The 20,185-nt window shown below is 43.6% G+C and overlaps 3 protein-coding genes across 3 annotated transcripts; all 3 read left to right on the top strand.

Moving 5' to 3' along the window:
- The first annotated feature begins 255 nt into the window (after positions 1 to 255).
- On the top strand, positions 256 to 7,519 carry LOC135479339 (protein unc-93 homolog A-like). The gene is made up of 3 exons (XM_064759163.1): positions 256 to 331; positions 592 to 1,285; positions 7,477 to 7,519. The coding sequence occupies exons 1-3, from the start codon at positions 256 to 258 to the stop codon at positions 7,517 to 7,519; spliced, it is 813 nt and encodes a 270-aa protein (XP_064615233.1).
- Positions 7,520 to 7,533: 14 nt separating this feature from the next.
- Positions 7,534 to 9,003, top strand: LOC135479338 (protein unc-93 homolog A-like). The gene has a single exon (XM_064759162.1). The coding sequence runs from the start codon at positions 7,534 to 7,536 to the stop codon at positions 9,001 to 9,003; it is 1,470 nt and encodes a 489-aa protein (XP_064615232.1).
- A 6,716-nt stretch (positions 9,004 to 15,719) lies between these two features.
- Positions 15,720 to 16,937, top strand: LOC135479336 (protein unc-93 homolog A-like). The gene has a single exon (XM_064759159.1). The coding sequence runs from the start codon at positions 15,720 to 15,722 to the stop codon at positions 16,935 to 16,937; it is 1,218 nt and encodes a 405-aa protein (XP_064615229.1).
- The last annotated feature ends 3,248 nt before the right edge of the window (positions 16,938 to 20,185 follow it).

Here is a 20,185-nt window from a genome sequence, read left to right as displayed (position 1 = left end):
GGTGTTCGGGGGCGTGTTGCTAGGGCGCGTGCTAGGGGCATGCTGCTAAATTGCTACTATTTATGTATTTACATGAAGAGTTAGACTAAAACCCTGACAGGTGAATTGACAAGAGGCCGTATTTAATCGGCTGCGTGAACATTTGCCAGCTATCACAACTTTTATCCGACGTGGTTGACGTTAATTCCAGCGTCGGCGCTTACGGGCGCCATGACGGGACCTTTATGGACCACTAAAGACTTATATGTATCACAAATGGCGCGCGAGTCAGTTTTGTCCAAAAATGCTGGGTTTGACACGAAGTACCAAGAAGTTCTAAGTTTCTATAACGGTATTGTTTTCGCGGGTTTCTCTTTGGCGGGTGTTGTTGGACAACTCATTTCGTCTGCTGTTCTTGCTCAAAGTCCGTTTGTCAATCGATCATCCGTGTGCGGGGCCTTCAATTGCCAGGAGGATTCGTTTTTGGAAGCCAATATTACAAACGTAACGATTTCTGCGAGACCGGAAAAGTCTTTAGTTTACATCCTGTTAGGCGTGTTGCTGTCCTTTGTTATTCTTGCCATTATTCTTGTTGTTGCTTTTCTTCAACAGATTCCATCTCAAACCAAAATGTCTGCGTCAAATCTACCCTCACGTCCTGCGCACGTCGCGTCACGGATTCGTCAATGTTGCTGATGATTCCACAGATAGTGTTCTTTGCATTTTACCAAGGCATCATCCAGGCTGACTATACCAAGCCCTACATCACGTGTGGCGTCGGCGTCGGCATGGTTGGTTACGTTATGGTGTGGGATGGTGTCGCAGCGCCGTTGGCGTCAGTTGTTTGTGGACGCCTTGTCAAATACACGGGACGCCCTCTGCAAGCTTGTGGAGCTTTGTTGGGGTACATGGGAACCACTGCGATGTTATGGCTATGGAAACCATCGCAGGACAATCTTAGGATATTTTTCATAGTCTCAGTTTTGTTTGGAATCAGTGACGTTGTATTCCAGACGCATATTTGCACCGTCCAAACCACAATGTTCAAAGACGACAGTCCGGCCGCTTTTGCCAACTTCTACACATTCAGGGCGCTCAGCAAAGTTTTGTCCTTCGGTCTCAGCGGCTTTGTGTGTGTTTGGATTAAGCTAGCCGTTGTGTCGTCCATGCTGCTATTAGCTTGTGGATCATTTGTAGTTTTGGAGTGCCGGCTAAAATCCGTAAAACCACCATCCAAGGATGGGGCGGTCTTAGAGGTCATGTTGGAACAACAGACACCATCTGATCTTGACTCGCGTGAAGAAGGGTAAATTCCAGTATCGTAGAATTTGTTACCTGAGAGTTGTCTCCCCTAGTAGCATGGGACAAGCCACTGGTACTTTCAGATTTCATGAGTTTTACCTCAGCTATTTGAAGAATACTAAAGAGGAAGGATCAGGTGGGCGGTGTGGTTGGTTAAATTGTATATTTCCTGCTCGGCTTGGCCTCTCAACCGAGTTACTCGCTCAGTGTATCTTGACCTGCCAGTGACATTCCATTTTATATATATTCCCAGTATTACACCCCTTAACGTTTCGTCTGGACAGTATACCTCTTACATTTATTAGATCCCGTGTCACTCATGTGACGATTTCAATCAATGTCACAAGATATTAGTGCAAAATCTCAGGTGTCAACGTTATTTCATTAAACGCCTTCATTCCAAGTTTTACAAAGGGTATAGTTCTATTTTAAGTAAACATGGACACAGCCTCCAAAATCTCTGGCACCACCGTACGTGGGAAGGTCTGCGAGCAACCTGCGGATGGTCGTGGGTTTTCCCGGACTCCTCCCACCACAATGTTGACCGTCGTCGTATAAGTGAAATATTCTTGAGTACGGCGTAAAACACCAATCAAAAAAATAAATAAATCTCTGGCACCGTGCTTCATGATTCTAAATCTACATAATGGGGGCTAATATATTCATCGCCATGAATTAGATCGCCAGGCTGGATATATTAACAGTTGTAATCAAAGTGCAACTGAGAGACATATTTTGATTAACAATGAATGAAAAGTGTAGGATGTAGATGTTTACCGCCTGGGAAGTCCCCTTCATGGTTTACGTGTGCTTTGCGAATCTCGAACCTGACGCGGAGATCCAATATATTTTGAGTATATCAGTATAATGGAGTTCCAAGAAATGTAAAAAAAAATTGTAGTGGACTTCAGCGCTTCATCAAGGGATGTTTCCACCATTAAGTCACATGAAATTTCCCGGTATTACGTCAAACAGAATTCCCCCAACATGACCGTATAGGGATTTCCCCCAGCATAACCGCAGACGGAATTCTCCAGCATGACCTCACAGGATTCTCCCAGCATTATTTCAGACGGAATTCCCCCCAGCATGACCACGCGGCATTTCAGTACCATGACCTCACACGGAATTCCCCCAGCATGGCCTCACACGGAATTCCCCCAGCATGACTGCACATGGATATCCCCCCATCACCCATACAACAAGGCATAACGGTGGCGGGCTGCCCTGTCACAGTAGCCCACAAGCGCAGCAGCATTACAGCGCAAAATGGTGTTTTCTGCAATTATAACATCTTTGTTTAGCCCGGGTAGGGGACATCTATGTTCTGTGCGCTGTGTCGATCGCGACCCAATATCTTGTTATCTAGATTTCCCAGTGCCTAGATTTACACTTCACGGAACGACCCGCGCTCAAAGATCAGGGGTATATCAAGCTCCGAGCGTCTCGCAGAATCCTTTAGCTTGAATCGGTAAGTCGTTTTGTCCGCAGGCCTATAAGTTTCTCTTTGTGATCCGTGCTATCATTTAGACAACCGGGCATAAATTTCCACCTCGCCGCCAATCATTCTAATACGCACTTATTATCCATGCGTTTGTGTATACGTTTACAGTTGACTGTGCATGTGTTCGCCTCCCCAAGCCGGTACATTGTGATTGTTAACGGCTAGGCTTAACTGGATAACTACGTTAGTATCTATCAGAGATATATTTGTTCACGCCGAATGAAAAGAAAATACAAGATGCTTGTCTAAGGCGTTTGACAAAGAAAATATTAGGCTATGGGTTGAAGGCCTTGTGTTATACTGTGGAAGTTTATCCCAAGTTCTTATAAAATAAAAGACTACAGCACAGACAACATGCAAAACCATATCTGTGAGGTAATGAACTAGTTTGCAAATGATCACACGTAACCGATGCCATCCGTTCAGAAGTGGCTAGGCGGAAATACATGACATTTTTAAAATACTGTACGTCTTATTTTTTAATCTCTAGTTATTGATTGTAGCAAAATATAAATCATTCAGATTGTTTTACGAAAGTGTTTTGCAAGTTCATCACCCACAAAAACGCATCCGTAGTTGTTGTCGTTGTTTTGTCGTGACATATACTTTCTTAGTTCTACGGTAATTTGTATTAAACGCTTTGGCGTGGACTCATAAGGAATTCCCTAGCAGGACCTCACACGGCACTCCCCCAGCATGACCTCACAAGAAATTCCCTCCAGCTTGACCTCACACGGCACTCCCCCAGCATGACCTCACAAGGAATTCCCCCAGCATGACCTCACAAGGAATTCCCTAACATGACCTCACACGGCACTCCCCCCAGCATGACCTCACAAGGATTTCCCTAACCTGACCACACACGGCACTCCCCCAGCATGACCTCACATGGAATTCCATAGCATGACCTCACACGGCACTCCCCCAGCATGACCTCACATGGAATTCCCCCAGCATGATCTCACAAGGAATTCCCTAACATGGCCTCACACGGCACTCCCCCCAGCATAACCTCACAAGGATTTCCCTAACCTGACCACACACGGCACTCCCCCAGCATGACCTCACAAGGAATTCCCTAGCTTGACCTCACACGGCACTCCCCCGGCATCACCTCTGTTACGACCCAAACTGCCTGTATTATAAAGAGATGGCTTGTTCGAAATACCCGACAGTTTAGCCGCACAAAAAAGTAACCAAAACCAGCAGATTTTATTTTACAACAATTTATTAGCTTAACAAGAACAGATATTAAGACTTATACAAATATTAAGGTACTTAAGTTTAACAAGAAAGGATAGCAGTATCTATACAAATACTAAGGTACTTACGGTGTCAAGTCCAAACGGACGCATATATTCCACAATATATATACCACACAGGCATAAATGCTCAGAGGCAAATTCACAAGAGGGAAAATCCACAGTATAACTGAGTGTATGACGAAATATACACAAAATTCCACAGACAGGGTCCGTGTACTAATAAGCACTGTGTATACAAGAGCACAAATTAAACATACAAGTTCAGACTGAACAAGTGCTCCGTGGAGATAGGATATAACAAAGCCAGAGGCTATAGAGACACCAAAATTCAGCACAAAAGGCCTATTAAAGTAATACACAGCGAAAGCATCCAAAACGGTCAATAATTCTCCGTTCTCTCGTTCTCTCCCCTCTCGTAGGTCTTATATTGCCTGTTGGAATTGTCCAGAATAAGAAAATTCCGGAACACTTGATGTAAACAAACAGGCACCGAACTGAAATATTCTGGAATATTCTAAGGTAGAGGCAGACAGCACTCCCTGAACTTAGCATATGTAAACCGTGGCAAGCTATATTTAGAAACTGACGGCAGTCGTGCACATAACACCTCACAAGGAATTCCCTAGCTTGACCTTACACTGCACTCCCCCGGCATCACCTCACAAGGAATTCCCTAGTATGCCGTCACACGGCACTCCCCAAGCATGACCTCACCAGTAATTCCCTAGCATGACCTCACACGGCACTCCCCCAGCCTAACCACAGACGGTATTCCCCCAGCATGACCTAGAAAAGGAAGTCCCCTAACATGACCTCACACTGAATATCCCTCATCACCGATGTAACAAAGCGTAGCCATGGCGGGCTGCCCTGTCACAGTAACACGCAAGCACTACAGCATTACAGCAGAAACTGGTTTGCTGATTATGATTATGACGGCTTTTTTAGCGCCTGCCATTGCCCAGGACGTTTATCTTACGTGTTGATCGTGAACCAGCTCTTTTCTTATCCCCGGGACCTGCCGTATTCGCTCCTCGTGGAGTTGATAGGGCGACCTGTGCACATAGACCTGGAGTACAAAACAAGCTCCGACCGTCTCGCCGAGTGAGGCCTCTTTGACGATTAGCTTGAATCGGTACGTCGTTTTAACTGCAGACCTATTGGTTTCTATTTGTGATCAGCGCTAGCATTTAGTTAACCAGGCATAGATTTGTACCTCGCCGCTAATCATGCCGATACGCATTGATATCCCTACGTGTCTATCCACGTTTCTAGCTGGCTGTACATGTGTTAGCCCTCCCATGCAAGTGCACTGTCATTGTTAAGATCTAGGTTTAACTGGGTCATTACATATAGGCCAGTCGATTGTCAGAGATAGAATTGTTCAAACCATTTGACTACAAACTATGGAATGCTTATATGATATATGCATGGAAACAGACATTCGTATACCAGCCCTTCCAGGTCAATAATCGCAAAACCAATTCCCAAAACGACGAATAATACGAGAGCCTAAGAGCTAAGAACGTAAATAAAGTAGAAAAATAGGATGGAATAGGACATGCAAAGAGAATCAGTTAAGAGTTTTCAATGCCTTTAGAAAGACACAAGATATGTTCTAGGGGACTGAGTGAAATCAGTATTCAAATCGTGTACCATGCTAGAATGTAAGTTGTCGATAACAAAATCTCTCCGTTGCGCTTTGATACCACCTGTTAATATATCCAACGTGGTGATCTAATTCAGCACGATGAATACAACGTGCCCCTTTATTAGACTAATTGCACTTCATTAGACGTCATTAGTTGAGAAGTACTCCAAATGCCGTGTTGTCATCACACTTAACATACAATGACATTAAAACATAATACAAGACGACAGAATGGTGAGTGACACCTGAGGTGTCACGACATTGTAATACTTGGCCAATGGTCATGCCTATCTGGTAAAATCTGGCCTCTTTTCATCAGTAAGAGTTTTATTGTTTATGAAAATGTTTAACTTATACGTCACCTAGCTTCATGGCTGTGATTTTGATATTTGGAGAGTTATTGAGAAGATTAAGATGAACAATGCAACGATATTAATAGCAATATATTAGACGTCACTCGTCCTTCATTACTCAAACTACTGTGTTGCCATCATATTAAATAAGATACAGTAAGAGAATTACAATGCAGCTGTGGTTCTGTAAGACTGCACACTTCCTACACAAGATTACTCCACAATCAGACACACCATTAAATGAGCTACCATATCCACCTGGGAATAATACATCAGTCTGTTGTAACGGATGCCGTCTTTCCAACATCACTTCAAACTGCTGACTGCCCGTCTGTGCATGATTGAGTCCTATTTTTGTAATTTTCATACTTTCTTCGTTCTTTAGTAGTTTGTGTTAAACGTCATCTTGGCAACTTGCACTGGAATTATTGACTTGAACGTCCATCTGAGTTGAAGGTTCCTATACGAATGTCTAGTTTTCACGCATAGACTGACTCACACCAAGGTTGCGACTACGGTATAATCGCTGACACCTGGTCACGCACAACCACGGTCATGAATCTCTGGCACTCTGCTTCATGACTGTGTCTAAGTCCGCTTAACCAGGGGCTTGGGGCAGTGTGTTTATCTTGCGCAATTAGATGGATATATAAACCGTTGAAGTCAAACCGCAAGTGAAAGTTTGGAGAAGAAAATCTTACAAGTGGATATTAAAGTGACTCAGAACGTTTATTTTGACTGGTGTACAAATGTCGATTCTGACGCATACATTCGTGTACGATGAATTCAAATAAAGACGTACGCCATAGCGTGTAAAACCAGAGCAGCGACGGCAGGGTGATAGTTGGCAAATGATCACACGACATTGGTAAAATATGATCTCTTCTCAGTTTACCTCAACCAGGGCTTTATTCTAACTCTTCATGTAAATGCGAAAGTAATAGCAAAGCTCCCCCCTCCCCCCCCCCCCCCTTCCAGCGCCTTCCCTTACTCAGAATTGGGTTAAAAAAAACGCAGGTTATTTTACTTGCAGTGTATTAGACGTCACTGGTCTAGAAATTCTCAAAATGCTGTATTGTTATCACATTTAACATACAGTCACACTAAAACAATACGTAGGGAGCAGGCACAGTTGTCTTTAAAAGCAATATATATTTGGCACGCCTACCCTACATACGTTCTTGGTGCCTTAATCTCCACTGAAAAAACTTTCCACAAAAACATCGTCAATCATTGTTTGCTTGTAAACTACATTGTTCATGACACTATAATCCAGAAACCTTATTTTAGATGAAAATTAAGACGGAATATGGATCTTAAAAATTGCCGGTATAGCACACCATTCGAACATTCCAAAACGTGTATAGACCTACATGTATGTCAGAGTGTTCAACATTATCAAATAATTCTTTTTTGTTACAGGTCAAAGAAGGAGTTTTTCTGGCCAGTCACCAAAGGTGACTGAGGTGCCACGGAAAGATGGCTGACAATATCTACGCGTCTCATCAACCAGAAAAGAATGCATCATTTGACAGGTCTACGTCACGACGGAATAAGTGCACATGGTTCACTGTGCAACTGAAGACTGTCCTCTTTTTTTCATTCGCAAACTTCTTAGAGCTATCGGCCTTTACTCCGATAGAAAGCTTGCAGAGCAGCCTAAACAGCGAATCCGGCCTTGGGCCGTTATCCCTCGCTTGTCTTTACGGTCCCTATTTCATCTTCGCCATAATGGCACCAGCAATAGTGCGACTTTTGACACCGAAATGGACTGTGTTTTCATCCTGGGCGTGTGACTGTTTCTACGTCGCCGCCAACTTTTATCCGACGTGGTTGACGTTAATTCCAGCGTCGGCGCTTACAGGCGCCATGACGGGACCTTTATGGACCACTAAAGACTTATATGTATCACAAATGGCGCGCGAGTCAGTTTTGTCCAAAAATGCTGGGTTTGACACGAAGTACCAAGAAGTTCTAAGTTTCTATAACGGTATTGTTTTCGCGGGTTTCTCTTTGGCGGGTGTTGTTGGACAACTCATTTCGTCTGCTGTTCTTGCTCAAAGTCCGTTTGTCAATCGATCATCCGTGTGCGGGGCCTTCAATTGCCGGGAGGATTCGTTTTTGGACGCCAATATTACAAACGTAACGATTTCTGCGAGACCGGAAAAGTCTTTAGTTTACATCCTGTTAGGCGTGTTGCTGTCCTTTGTTATTCTTGCCATTATTCTAGTCGTTGCCTTTCTTCAACAGATTCCATCTCAAAACCAAAATGTCTCCGTCAAATCTACCCTCACGTCCTGCGCACGTCGCGTCACGGATTCGTCAATGTTGCTGATGATTCCACAGATAGTGTTCTTTGCATTTTACCAAGGCATCATCCAGGCTGACTATACCAAGTCCTACATCACGTGTGGCGTCGGCGTCGGCATGGTTGGTTACGTTATGGTGTGGGATGGTGTCGCAGCGACGTTGGCGTCAGTTGTTTGTGGACGCCTTGTCAAATACACGGGACGTCCTCTGCAAGCTTGTGGGGCTTTGTTGGGGTACATGGGAACCACTGCGATGTTATGGCTATGGAAACCATCGCAGGACAATCTGGGGATATTTTTCATAGTCCCAGTTTTGTTTGGAATCAGCGACGTTGTATTCCAGACGCATATTTGCACCGTCCTCGCCATAATGTTCAAAGACGACAGTCCGGCCGCTTTTGCCAACTTCTACACGTTCAGGGCGCTCAGCAAAGCTTTGTCCTTCGGTCTCAGCGGCTTTGTGTGTGTTTGGATTAAGCTAGCCGTTGTGTCGTCCATGCTGCTATTAGCTTGTGGATCATTTGTAGTTTTGGAGTGCCGGCTAAAATCTGTAAAACCACCATCCAAGGATGGGGCTGTCTTAGAGGTCATGTTGGAACAACAGACACCATCTGATCTTGACGCGCGTGAAGAAGAGTAAATTTCAGTATCGTAGAATTTGTTACGTGAGAGTTGTCTCCCTTAGAAGCTTGGGACAAACCGCTGGTACTTTCAGATTTCATGAGTTTTACCTCAGCTATTTGAAGAATACTATAGAGGGAGGATTAGGTGGGGGGTGTGGTTGGTTTAGATGTATATTTGCTGCTCGGACATGGCCTCTCAACCGAGTTACTCGCTCAGTGTATCTTGACCTGCCAGTGACATTCCATTTCATATATATTCCCAATATTACACCCCTTAACGTTTCGTCTGGACAGTATACCTCTTACATTTATTAGATCCCGTGTCACTTATGTGACGATTTCAATCAATGTCGCAAGATATTAGTGCAAAATCTCAGGCCTCAACGTTATTTCATTAAACGCCTTCATTCCAAGTTTTACAAAGAGTATAGTTCTGTTTTAAGTAAACATGGACACAGCCTCCAAAATCTCTGGCACCACCGTACGTGGGAAGGTCTGCGAGCAACCTGCGGATGGTCGTGGGTTTTCCCGGACTCCTCCCACCATAATGCTGACCGTCGTTGCATAAGTGAAATATTCTTGAGTACGACGTAAAACACCAATCAAATAAATAAATAAATGTCTGCCACCGTGCTTCATGATTCTAAATCTACATAATGGGGGCTAATATATTCATCGCCTTGAATTAGATCGCCAGCTTGGATATATTAACAGTTGTAATCAAAGTGCAACTGAGATACATATTTTGATTAACAATGAATGAAAAATGTAAGATGTAGATGTTTACCGCCTGGAAAGGCCCCTTCAAGGTTTACGTGTGCTTTGCGAATCTCGAACCTGACGCGGAGATCCAATATAGTTTGGGTATATCAGTATAATGGAGTTCCAAGAAATGTAAAAAAAAATGTAGTGGACTTCAGCGCTTCATCAAGGGATGTTTCCACTATTAAGTCACACGAAATTTCCCGGTATTACGTCAAACAGAATTCCCCCAACATGACCGTACAGGTATTTCCCCCAGCATAACCGCAGACGGAATTCCACAGCATGACCTCACCGAATTCCCCCAGCATTATTTCAGACGGAATTCCCCCGAGTATGACCACGCGAAATTTCCGTACCATGACTGCAGACGTAATTCCCCCAGCATGGCCTCACACGGAATTCCCCGGGCATTTCCGTACAATGACCTCACACGGAATTCCTCCAGCATGACCTCACACGGAATTCCCCCAGCATGACGGCACATGGATATCCCCCATCACCCATACAACAAAGCATAACTATGGCGGGCTGCCGTGTCACAGTAGCACACAAGCGCAGCAGCATCACAGCGGAAAATGGTGTTTTCTGCAATTATAACATCTTTGTTTAGCCCGGGTAGGGGGCATTTATGTTCTGTGCGCTGTGTCGATCGCGAACCAGATATCTTGTTATCTAGATTTCCCAGTGCCTAGATTTACACTTCACGGAACGACCCGCGCTCAAAGATCAGGGGTATATCAAGCTCCGAGCGTCTCGCAGAATCCTTTAGCTTGAATCGGTAAGTCGTTTTGTCCGCACGCCTATAAGTTTCTCTTTGTGATCCGTGCTATCATTTAGACAACCGGGCATAAATTTCCACCTCGCCGCCAATCATTCTAATACGCACTTATTATCCATGCGTTTGTGTATACGTTTACAGTTAACTGTGCATGTGTTCGCCTCCCCAAGCCGGTACATTGTGATTGTTAACGGCTAGGCTTAAATGGATAACTACGTTAGTATCTATCAGAGATATATTTGTTCACGCCGAATGAAAAGAAAATACAAGATGCTTGTCTAAGGCGTTTGACAAAGAAAATATTAGGCTATGGGTTGAAGGCCTTGTGTTATACTGTGAAAGTTTATCCCAAGTTCTTATAAAATAAAAGACTACAGCACAGACAACATGCAAAACCATATCTGTGAGGTAATGAACTAGTTTGCAAATGATCACACGTAACCGATGCTATCCATTCAGAAGTGGCTAGACGGAAATACATGACATTTTTAAAATACTGTACGTCTTATTTTTTAATCTCTAGTTATTGACTGTAGCAAAATATAAATCAATCAGATTGTTTTACGAAAGTCTTTTGCAAGTTCATCACCCACAAAAACGCACCTGTAGTTGTTGTCGTTGTTTTGTCGTGACATATACTTTCTTAGTTCTACGGTAATTTGTATTAAACGCTTTGGCGTGGACACATAAGGAATTCCCTAGCAGGACCTCACACGGCACTCCCCCAGCATGACCTCACAAGAAATTCCCTCCAGCTTGACCTCACACGGCACTCCCCCAGCATGACCTCACAAGGAATTCCCCCAGCATGACCTCACAAGGAATTCCCTAACATGACCACACACGGCACTCCCCCAGCATAACCTCACAAGGATTTCCCTAACCTGGCCACACACGGCACTCCCCCAGCATGACCTCACAAGGAATTCCCTAGATTGACCTCACACGGCACTCCCCCGGCATCACCTCACAAGGAATTCTCTAGTATGCCGTCACACGGCACTCCCCCGGCATCACCTCTGTTACGACCCAAACTGCCTGTATTATAAAGAGATGGCTTGTTCGAAATTCCTCACATGGAATTCCATAGCATGACCTCACACGGCACTCCCCCAGCATGACCTCACATGGAATTCCCCCAGCATTATCTCACAAGGAATTCCCTAACATGGCCTCACACGGCACTCCCCCCAGCATGACCTCACAAGGATTTCCCTAACCTGACCACACACGGCACTCCCCCAGCATGACCTCACAAGGAATTCCCTAGCTTGACCTCACACTGCACTCCCCCGGCATCACCTCACAAGGAATTCCCTAGTATGCCGTCACACGGCACTCCCCCGGCATCACCTCTGTTACGACCCAAACTGCCTGTATTATAAAGAGATGGCTTGTTCGAAATACCCGACAGTTTAGCCGCACAAAAAAGTAACCAAAACCAGCAGATTTTATTTTACAACAATTTATTAGCTTAACAAGAACAGATAATAAGACTTATACAAATATTAAGGTACTTAAGTTTAACAAGAAAGGATAGCAGTATCTATACAAATACTAAGGTACTTACGGTGTCAAGTCCAAACGGACGCATATATTCCACAATATATATACCACACAGGCATAAATGCTCAGAGGCAAATTCACAAGAGGGAAAATCCACAGTATAACTGAGTGTATGACGAAATATACACAAAATTCCACAGACAGGGTCCGTGTACTAATAAGCACTGTGTATACAAGAGCACAAATTAAACATACAAGTTCAGACTGAACAAGTGCTCCGTGGAGATAGGATATAACAAAGCCAGAGGCTATAGAGACACCAAAATTCAGCACAAAAGGCCTATTAAAGTAATACACAGCGAAAGCATCCAAAACGGTCAATAATTCTCCGTTCTCTCGTTCTCTCCCCTCTCGTAGGTCTTATATTGCCTGGTGGAATTGTCCAGAATAAGAAAATTCCTGAACACTTGATGTAAACAAACAGGCACCGAACTGAAATATTCTGAAATATTCTAAGGTAGAGCCAGACAGCACTCCCTGAACTTAGCATATGTAAACCGTGGCAAGCTATATTTAGAAACTGACGGCAGTCGTGCGCATAACACCTCACAAGGAATTCCCTAGCTTGACCTTACACTGCACTCCCCCGGCATCACCTCATAAGGAATTCCCTAGTATGCCGTCACACGGTACTCCCCAAGCATGACCTCACCAGTAATTCCCTAGCATGACCTCACTCGGCACTCCCCCAGCCTAACCACAGACGGTATTCCCTCAGCATGACCTAGAAAAGGAAGTGCCCTAACATGACCTCACACTGAATATCCCTCATCACCGATGTAACAAAGCGTAGCCATGGCGGGCTGCCCTGTCACAGTAACACGCAAGCACTACAGCATTACAGCAGAAACTGGTTTGCTGATTATGATTATGACGGCTTTTTTAGCGCCTGCCATTGCCCAGGACGTTTATCTTATGTGTTGATCGTGAACAGCTCTTTTCTTATCCCCGGGACCTGCCGTATTCGCTCCTCGTGGAGTTGATAGGGCGACCTGTGCACATAGACCTGGAGTACATAACAAGCTCCGACCGTCTCTCCGAGTGAGGCCTCTTTGACGATTAGCTTGAATCGGTAAGTCGTTTTAACTGCAGACCTATTGGTTTCTATTTGTGATCAGCGCTAGCATTTAGTTAACCAGGCATAGATTTGTACCTCGCCGCTAATCATGCCGATACGCATTGATATCCCTACGTCTCTATCCACGTTTCTAGCTGGCTGTACATGTGTTAGCCCACCCATGCAAGTGCACTGTCATTGTTAAGATCTAGGTTTAACTGGGTCATTACATATAGGCCAGTCGACTGTCAGAGATAGAATTGTTCAAACCATTTGACTACAAACTATGGGATGCTTATATGATATATGCATGGAAACAGACATTCGTATACCAGCCCTTCCAGGTCAATAATCGCAAAACCAATTCCCAAAACGACGAATAATACGAGAGCCTAAGAGCTAAGAACGTAAATAAAGTACAAAAATAGGATGGAATAGGACATGCAAAGAGAATCAGTTAAGATCTTTCAATGGCTTTAGAAAGACACAAGATATGTTCTAGGGGACTGAGTGAAATCAGTATTCAAATCGTGTACCATGCTAGAATGTAAGTTGTCGATAACAAAATCTCTCCGTTGCGCTTTGATACCACCTGTTAATATATCCAACGTGGTGATCTAATTCAGCACAATGAATACAACGTGCCCCTTTATTAGACTAATTGCACTTCATTAGACGTCATTAGTTGAGAAGTACTCCAAATGCCGTGTTGTCATCACACTTAACATACAATGATATTAAAACATAATACAAGACGACAGAATGGTGAGTGACACCTGAGGTGTCACGACATTGTAATACTTGGCCAATGGTCACGCCTATCTGGTAAAATCTGGCCTCTTTTCATCAGGAAGAGTTTTATTGTTTATGAAAATGTTTAACTTATACGTTACCTAGCTTCATGGCTGTGATTTTGATATTTGGAGAGTTATTGAGAAGATTAAGATGAACAATGCAACGATGTTAATAGCAATATATTAGACGTCACTCGTCCTTCATTACTCAAACTACTGTGTTGCCATCATATTAAATAAGATACAGTAAGAGAATTACAATGCAGCTGTGGTTCTGTAAGACTGCACACTTCCTACACAAGATTACTCCACAATCAGACACACCATTAAATGAGCTACCATATCCACCAGGGAATAATACATCAGTCTGTTGTAACAGATGCCGTCTTTACAACATCACTTCAAACTGCTGACTGCCCGTCTGTGCATGATTGAGTCCTATTTTTGTAATTTTCATACTTTCTTCGTTCTTTAGTAGTTTGTGTTAAACGTCATTTTGGCAACTTGCACTGGAATTATTGACTTGAACGTCCATCTGAGTTGAAGGTTCCTATACGAATGTCTAGTTTTCACGCATAGACTGACTCACACCAAGGTTGCGACTACGGTATAATCGCTGACACCTGGTCACACACAACTATGGCTATGGATCTCTGGCACTCTGCTTCATGACTGTGTCTAATTCCGCTTAACCAGGGGCTTGGGGCAGTGTGTTTATCTTGCGCAATTAGATGGATATATAAACCGTTGAAGTCAAACCGCAAGTGAAGGTTTGGAGAAGAAAATCTTACAAGTGGGTATTAAAGTGACTCAGAACGTTTATTTTGACTGGTGTACAAATGTCGATTCTGATGCATACATTCGTGTACGATGAATTCAAATAAAGACGTACGCCATAGCGTGTAAAACCAGAGCAGCGACGGCAGTGTGATAGTTGGCAAATGATCACACGACATTGGTAAAATATGATCTCTTCTCAGTTTACCTCAACCAGGGCTTTATTCTAAGTCTTCATGTAAATGCCAAAGTAATAGCAAATCTCCCCCCCCCCCCCCCCCAACCACCTTCCAGCGCCTTCCCTTACTCAGAATTGGGTAAAAAAAAACCGCAGGTTATTTTACTTGCAGTGTATTAGACGTCACTGGTCTAGAAATTCTCAAAATGCTGTATTGTTATCACATTTAACATACAGTCACACTAAAACAATACGTAGGGATCAGGCACAGTTGTCTTAATCTCCACTGAAAAAACTTCCCACAAAAACATCGTCAATCATTGTTTGCTTGTAAACTACATTGTTCATGACACTATAATCCAGATACCTTGTTTTAGATGAAAATTAAGACGGAATATGGATCTTCAAAATTGCCGGTATAGCACACCATTCGAACATTCCAAAACGTGTACAGACCTACATGTATGTCAGAGTGTTCAACATTATCAAATAATTCTTTTTCGTTACAGGTCCAAGAAGGAGTTTTTCTGGCCAGTCACCAAAGGTGAATGAGGTGCCACGGAAAGATGGCTGACAACATCTACGCGTCTCATTACCCCCCAAAAAATGCATCATGTGACAGGTCTACGTCACGACGAAATAAGTGCACATGGTTCACTGTGCAACTGAAGACTGTTCTCTTTTTTTCATTCGCAAACTTCTTAGAGCTATCGGCCTTTACTCCGATAGAAAGCTTGCAGAGCAGCCTAAACAGCGAATCCGGACTTGGGCCGTTATCTCTCGCTTGTCTTTACGGTCCCTATTTCATCTTCGCCATAATGGCACCAGCAATAGTGCGACTTTTGACACCGAAATGGACTGTGTTTTCATCCTGGGCGTGTGACTGTTTCTACGTCGCCGCCAACTTTTATCCGACGTGGTTGACGTTAATTCCAGCGTCGGCGCTTACAGGCGCCATGACGGGACCTTTATGGACCACTAAAGACTTATATGTATCACAAATGGCGCGCGAGTCAGTTTTGTCCAAAAATGCTGGGTTTGACACGAAGTACCAAGAAGTTCTAAGTTTCTATAACGGTATTGTTTTCGCGGGTTTCTCTTTGGCGAGTGTTGTTGGACAACTCATTTCGTCTGCTGTTCTTGCTCAAAGTCCGTTTGTCAATCGATCATCCGTGTGCGGGGCCTTCAATTGCCAGGAGGATTCGTTTTTGGAAGCCAATATTACAAACGTAACGATTTCTGCGAGACCGGAAAAGTCTTTAGTTTACATCCTGTTAGGCGTGTTGCTGTCCTTTGTTATTCTTGCCATTATTCTAGTCGTTGCTTTTCTTCAACAGATTCCATCTCAAAACCAAAATGTCTGCGTCAAATCTACCCTCACGTCCTGCGCACGTCGCGTCACGGATTCGTCAATGTTGCTGATGATTCCACAGATAGTGTTCTTTGCATTTTACCAAGGCATCATCCAGGCTGACTATACCAAGTCCTACATCACGTGTGGCGTCGGCGTGGGCATGGTTGGTTACGTTATGGTGTGTCGTGGCATCGCAGCGACGTTGGCATCAGTTGTTTGTGGACGCCTTGTCAAATACACGGGACGTCCTCTGCAAGCTTGTGGGGCGTTGTTGGGGTACATGGGAACCACTGCGATGTTATGGCTATGGAAACCATCGCAGGACAATCTGGGGATATTTTTCATAGTCCCAGTTTTGTTTGGAATCAGCGAAGTTGTATTCCAGACGCATATTTGCACCGTCCTCGCCATAATGTTCAAAGACGACAGTCCGGCCGCTTTTGCCAACTTCTACACATTCAGGGCGTTCAGCAAAGCTTTGTCCTTCGGTCTCAGCGGCTTTGTGTGTGTTTGGATTAAGCTAGCCGTTGTGTCGTCCATGCTGCTATTAGCTTGTGGATCATTTGTAGTTTTGGAGTGCAGGCTAAAATCCGTAAAACCACCATCCAAGGATGGGGCGGTCTTAGAGGTCATGTTGGAACAACAGACACCATCTGATCTTGACTCGCGTGAAGAAGAATAAATTCCAGTATCGTAGAATTTGTTACGTGAGAGTTGTCTCCCTTAGTAGCATGGGCCAAGCCACTGGTACGTTCAGATTTCATGAGTTTTGCCTCAGCTATTTGAAGAATACTAAAGAGGAAGGATCAGGTGGGCGGTGTGGTTGGTTAAATTGTATATTTCCTGCTCGGCTTGGCCTCTCAACCGAGTTACTCGCTCAGTGTATCTTGACCTGCCAGTGACATTCCATTTTATATATATTCCCAGTATTACACCCCTTAACGCTTCGCCTGGACAGTATACCTCTTACATTTATTAGATCCCGTGTCACTTATGTGACGATATCAATCAATGTCACAAGATATTGGTGCAAAATCTCAGGTGTCAACGTTATTTCATTAAACGCCTTCATTCCAAATTTTACAAAGGTTATAGTTCTATTTTAAGTAAACATGGACACAGCCTCCAAAATCTCTGGCACCACCGTACGTGGGAAGGTCTGCGAGCAACCTGCGGATGGTCGTGGGTTTTCCCGGACTCCTCCCACCATAATGCTGACCGTCGTCGTATAAGTGAAATATTCTTGAGTACGGCGTAAAACACCAATCAAAAAAATAAATAAATCTCTGGCACCGTGCTTCATGATTCTAATTCAACATAATGGGGGCTAATATATTCATCGCCATGATCTAGATCGCCAGGCTGGATATATTAACAGTTGTAATCAAAGTGCAACTGAGAGACATATTTTGATTAACAATGAATGAAAAGTGTAGGATGTAGATGTTTACCGCCTGGGAAGTCCCCTTCATGGTTTACGTGTGCTTTGCGAATCTCGAACCTGACGCGGAGATCCAATATATTTTGAGTATATCAGTATAATGGAGTTCCAAGAAATGTAAAACAAATGTAGTGGACTTCAGCGCTTCATCAAGGGATGTTTCCACCATTAAGTCACATGAAATTTCCCGGTATTACGTCAAACAGAATTCCCCCAACATGACCGTACAGGTATTTCCCCCAGCATAACCGCAGACGGAATTCTCCAGCATGACCTCACGGAATTCTCCCAGCATTATTTCAGACGGAATTCCCCCGAGTATGACCACGCGAAATTTCCGTACCATGACTGCAGACGTAATTCCCCCAGCATGACCTCACACGGAATTCCCCCGAGTATGACCACGCGAAATTTCCGTACCATGACTGCAGACGTAATTCCCCCAGCATGACCTCACACGGAATTCCCCGGGCATTTCCGTACAATGACCTCGCACGGAATTCCCCCAGCATGACAGCACAAGGAATTCCCCCAGCATGACTGCACCTGGACATCCCCCCATCACCCATACAACAAAACATAACTATGGCGGGCTGCCCTGTCACAGTAGCACACAAGCGCAGCAGCATTACAGCGGAAAATGTTTTCTGCAATTATAACATCTTTGTATGCCTGGGTAGGGGACATCTATGTTCTGTGCGCTGTGTCCATCGTGAACCAGATATTTTGTTATCTATTCCCAGTGCTTAGATTTACACTTCACGGAACGACCCGCGCTCAAAGATCAGGGGTAGGCCCCTATATCAAGAGTCTTAGCTGTGAGACCTTTCTGATAATTAGCTTGAGTCGGTTAGTCGTTTTGTCCGCAGGCCTATAAATTTCTCTTTGTGATCCGTGCTATCATTTAGATAACCAGGCATAAATTTCCACCTCGCCGCCAATCATTCTAATACGCACTTATTATCCATGCGTTTGTGTATACGTTTATAGTTGACTGTGCATGTGTTCGCCTCCCCAAGCCGGTACATTGTGATTGTTAACGGCTAGGCTTAACTGGATAACTACGTTAGTTAACTATCAGAGATATATTTGTTCACGCCGAATGAAAAGAAAATACAAGATGCTTGTCTAAGGCGTTTGACAAAGAAAATATTATGCTATGGGTTGAAGGCCTTGTGTTATACTGTGGAAGTTTATCCCAAGTTCGTATAAAATAAAAGACTACAGCACAGACAACATGCAAAACCATATCTGTGAGGTAATGAACTAGTTTGCAAATGATCACACGTAACCGATGTCATCCGTTCAGAAGTGGATAGGCGGAAATACATGACATTTTTAAAATACTGTACGTCTTATTTTTTAATCTCTAATTATTGACTGTAGCAAAATATAAATCAATCAGATTTTTGTACGAAAGTGGTTTGCAAGTTCATCACCCACAAAAACGCACCCGTAGTTGTTGTCGTTGTTTTGTCGTGACATATACTTTCTTAGTTCTACGGTAATTTGTGTTAAACGCTTTTGGAATTGGCCTTGCGATTATTCACCCCGAAACGTCCTTATTCGTTGACTGCTGGTATACGGATGTCTGTTTCGACGCATAGATTAGAAAATACAGCAAAAACAAAGAAGACATTATTCTCTTTTCTGTTATTTATACATAGGGATTTAGTTTATCTTCGTTTCGAGGCTAAATTAGAATTATCTTAATTTCTTCAACTAATCAAATTACTGTAGATCACCAACACAGACGGATTTAACATTTCTTGGTTACATGTGACCAGTTGCTAACTACTACACTATCGTCGCTGCTCCGGTTTTACTACGCTGTAAATCTTTTATATTGCATTTCTGCCTAAACCAAGATTCAGTTAGTGGAGACTACAGCATGGAGACTGACACCTGACAGTGTAATACTTGGTAAATGGTCACGCCTAATCGATGAAATCCAGCCTGTTTTCTTCAGTTAGGGTTTTATTATGTTAATTAAAATGTTTAATTATTAGCAACTTATACGTCACCTAGCTTCATGGCTGTGATTTTAATACTTCGCTTACCATTAAGGAGATTAAGGTAAACAATGTTAATAGCAATATATTGGGCGTCGCTGGTCCATCATTACTCAAACTACTGTGTTGCTATGATTATTAAATAACATACAATAAGAGAATTACAATGGAAATGTCGATCTGTAAGACTACACACTTCCTACACAAAATTACTCCACAGTCAAACACACCATTAAATGAGCGACGCTATCCAGCTGGATATGATATATCTGTCTGTTATAACACATGCAGCCTTGGCTCACCCAATGGCGGCGACGCAGGTGTGATAGTTGACACCTGGACACACACAACCAGATTCTTACGAATCGTTGGCACTCCACTTCATAATTGTGTCTAATTCCGCTTAACCTGGGGCTAGGGGCTGTATATTTATCGTGCTGAATGTGATCGCTACGTTGGATATTTGAACAGTTGCAA

This window comes from Liolophura sinensis, chromosome 12 (assembly GCF_032854445.1).
Source record: "Liolophura sinensis isolate JHLJ2023 chromosome 12, CUHK_Ljap_v2, whole genome shotgun sequence".
NCBI classification, from domain to species: Eukaryota; Metazoa; Mollusca; class Polyplacophora; order Chitonida; family Chitonidae; genus Liolophura; species Liolophura sinensis.
The sequence above is the reverse complement of the archived record's forward strand: the minus strand, read 5'-3'. Positions and strand labels throughout refer to the sequence as shown.

Excerpts from the sequence above, each read along its gene's own strand:
- LOC135479338 (XM_064759162.1), top strand. The coding sequence starts at position 7,534 with ATGGCTGACAATATCTACGCGTCTCATCAACCAGAAAAGAATGCATCA.
- LOC135479339 (XM_064759163.1), top strand. The coding sequence starts at position 256 with ATGGCGCGCGAGTCAGTTTTGTCCAAAAATGCTGGGTTTGACACGAAG. Across the intron at positions 332-591 it reads AGTTCTAAGTTTCTATAACG|ATTCCATCTCAAACCAAAAT; the intron begins GTATTGTTTTCG and ends TTTCTTCAACAG. Across the intron at positions 1,286-7,476 it reads CTTGACTCGCGTGAAGAAGG|GTCAAAGAAGGAGTTTTTCT; the intron begins GTAAATTCCAGT and ends TTTTTGTTACAG.
- LOC135479336 (XM_064759159.1), top strand. The coding sequence starts at position 15,720 with ATGGCACCAGCAATAGTGCGACTTTTGACACCGAAATGGACTGTGTTT.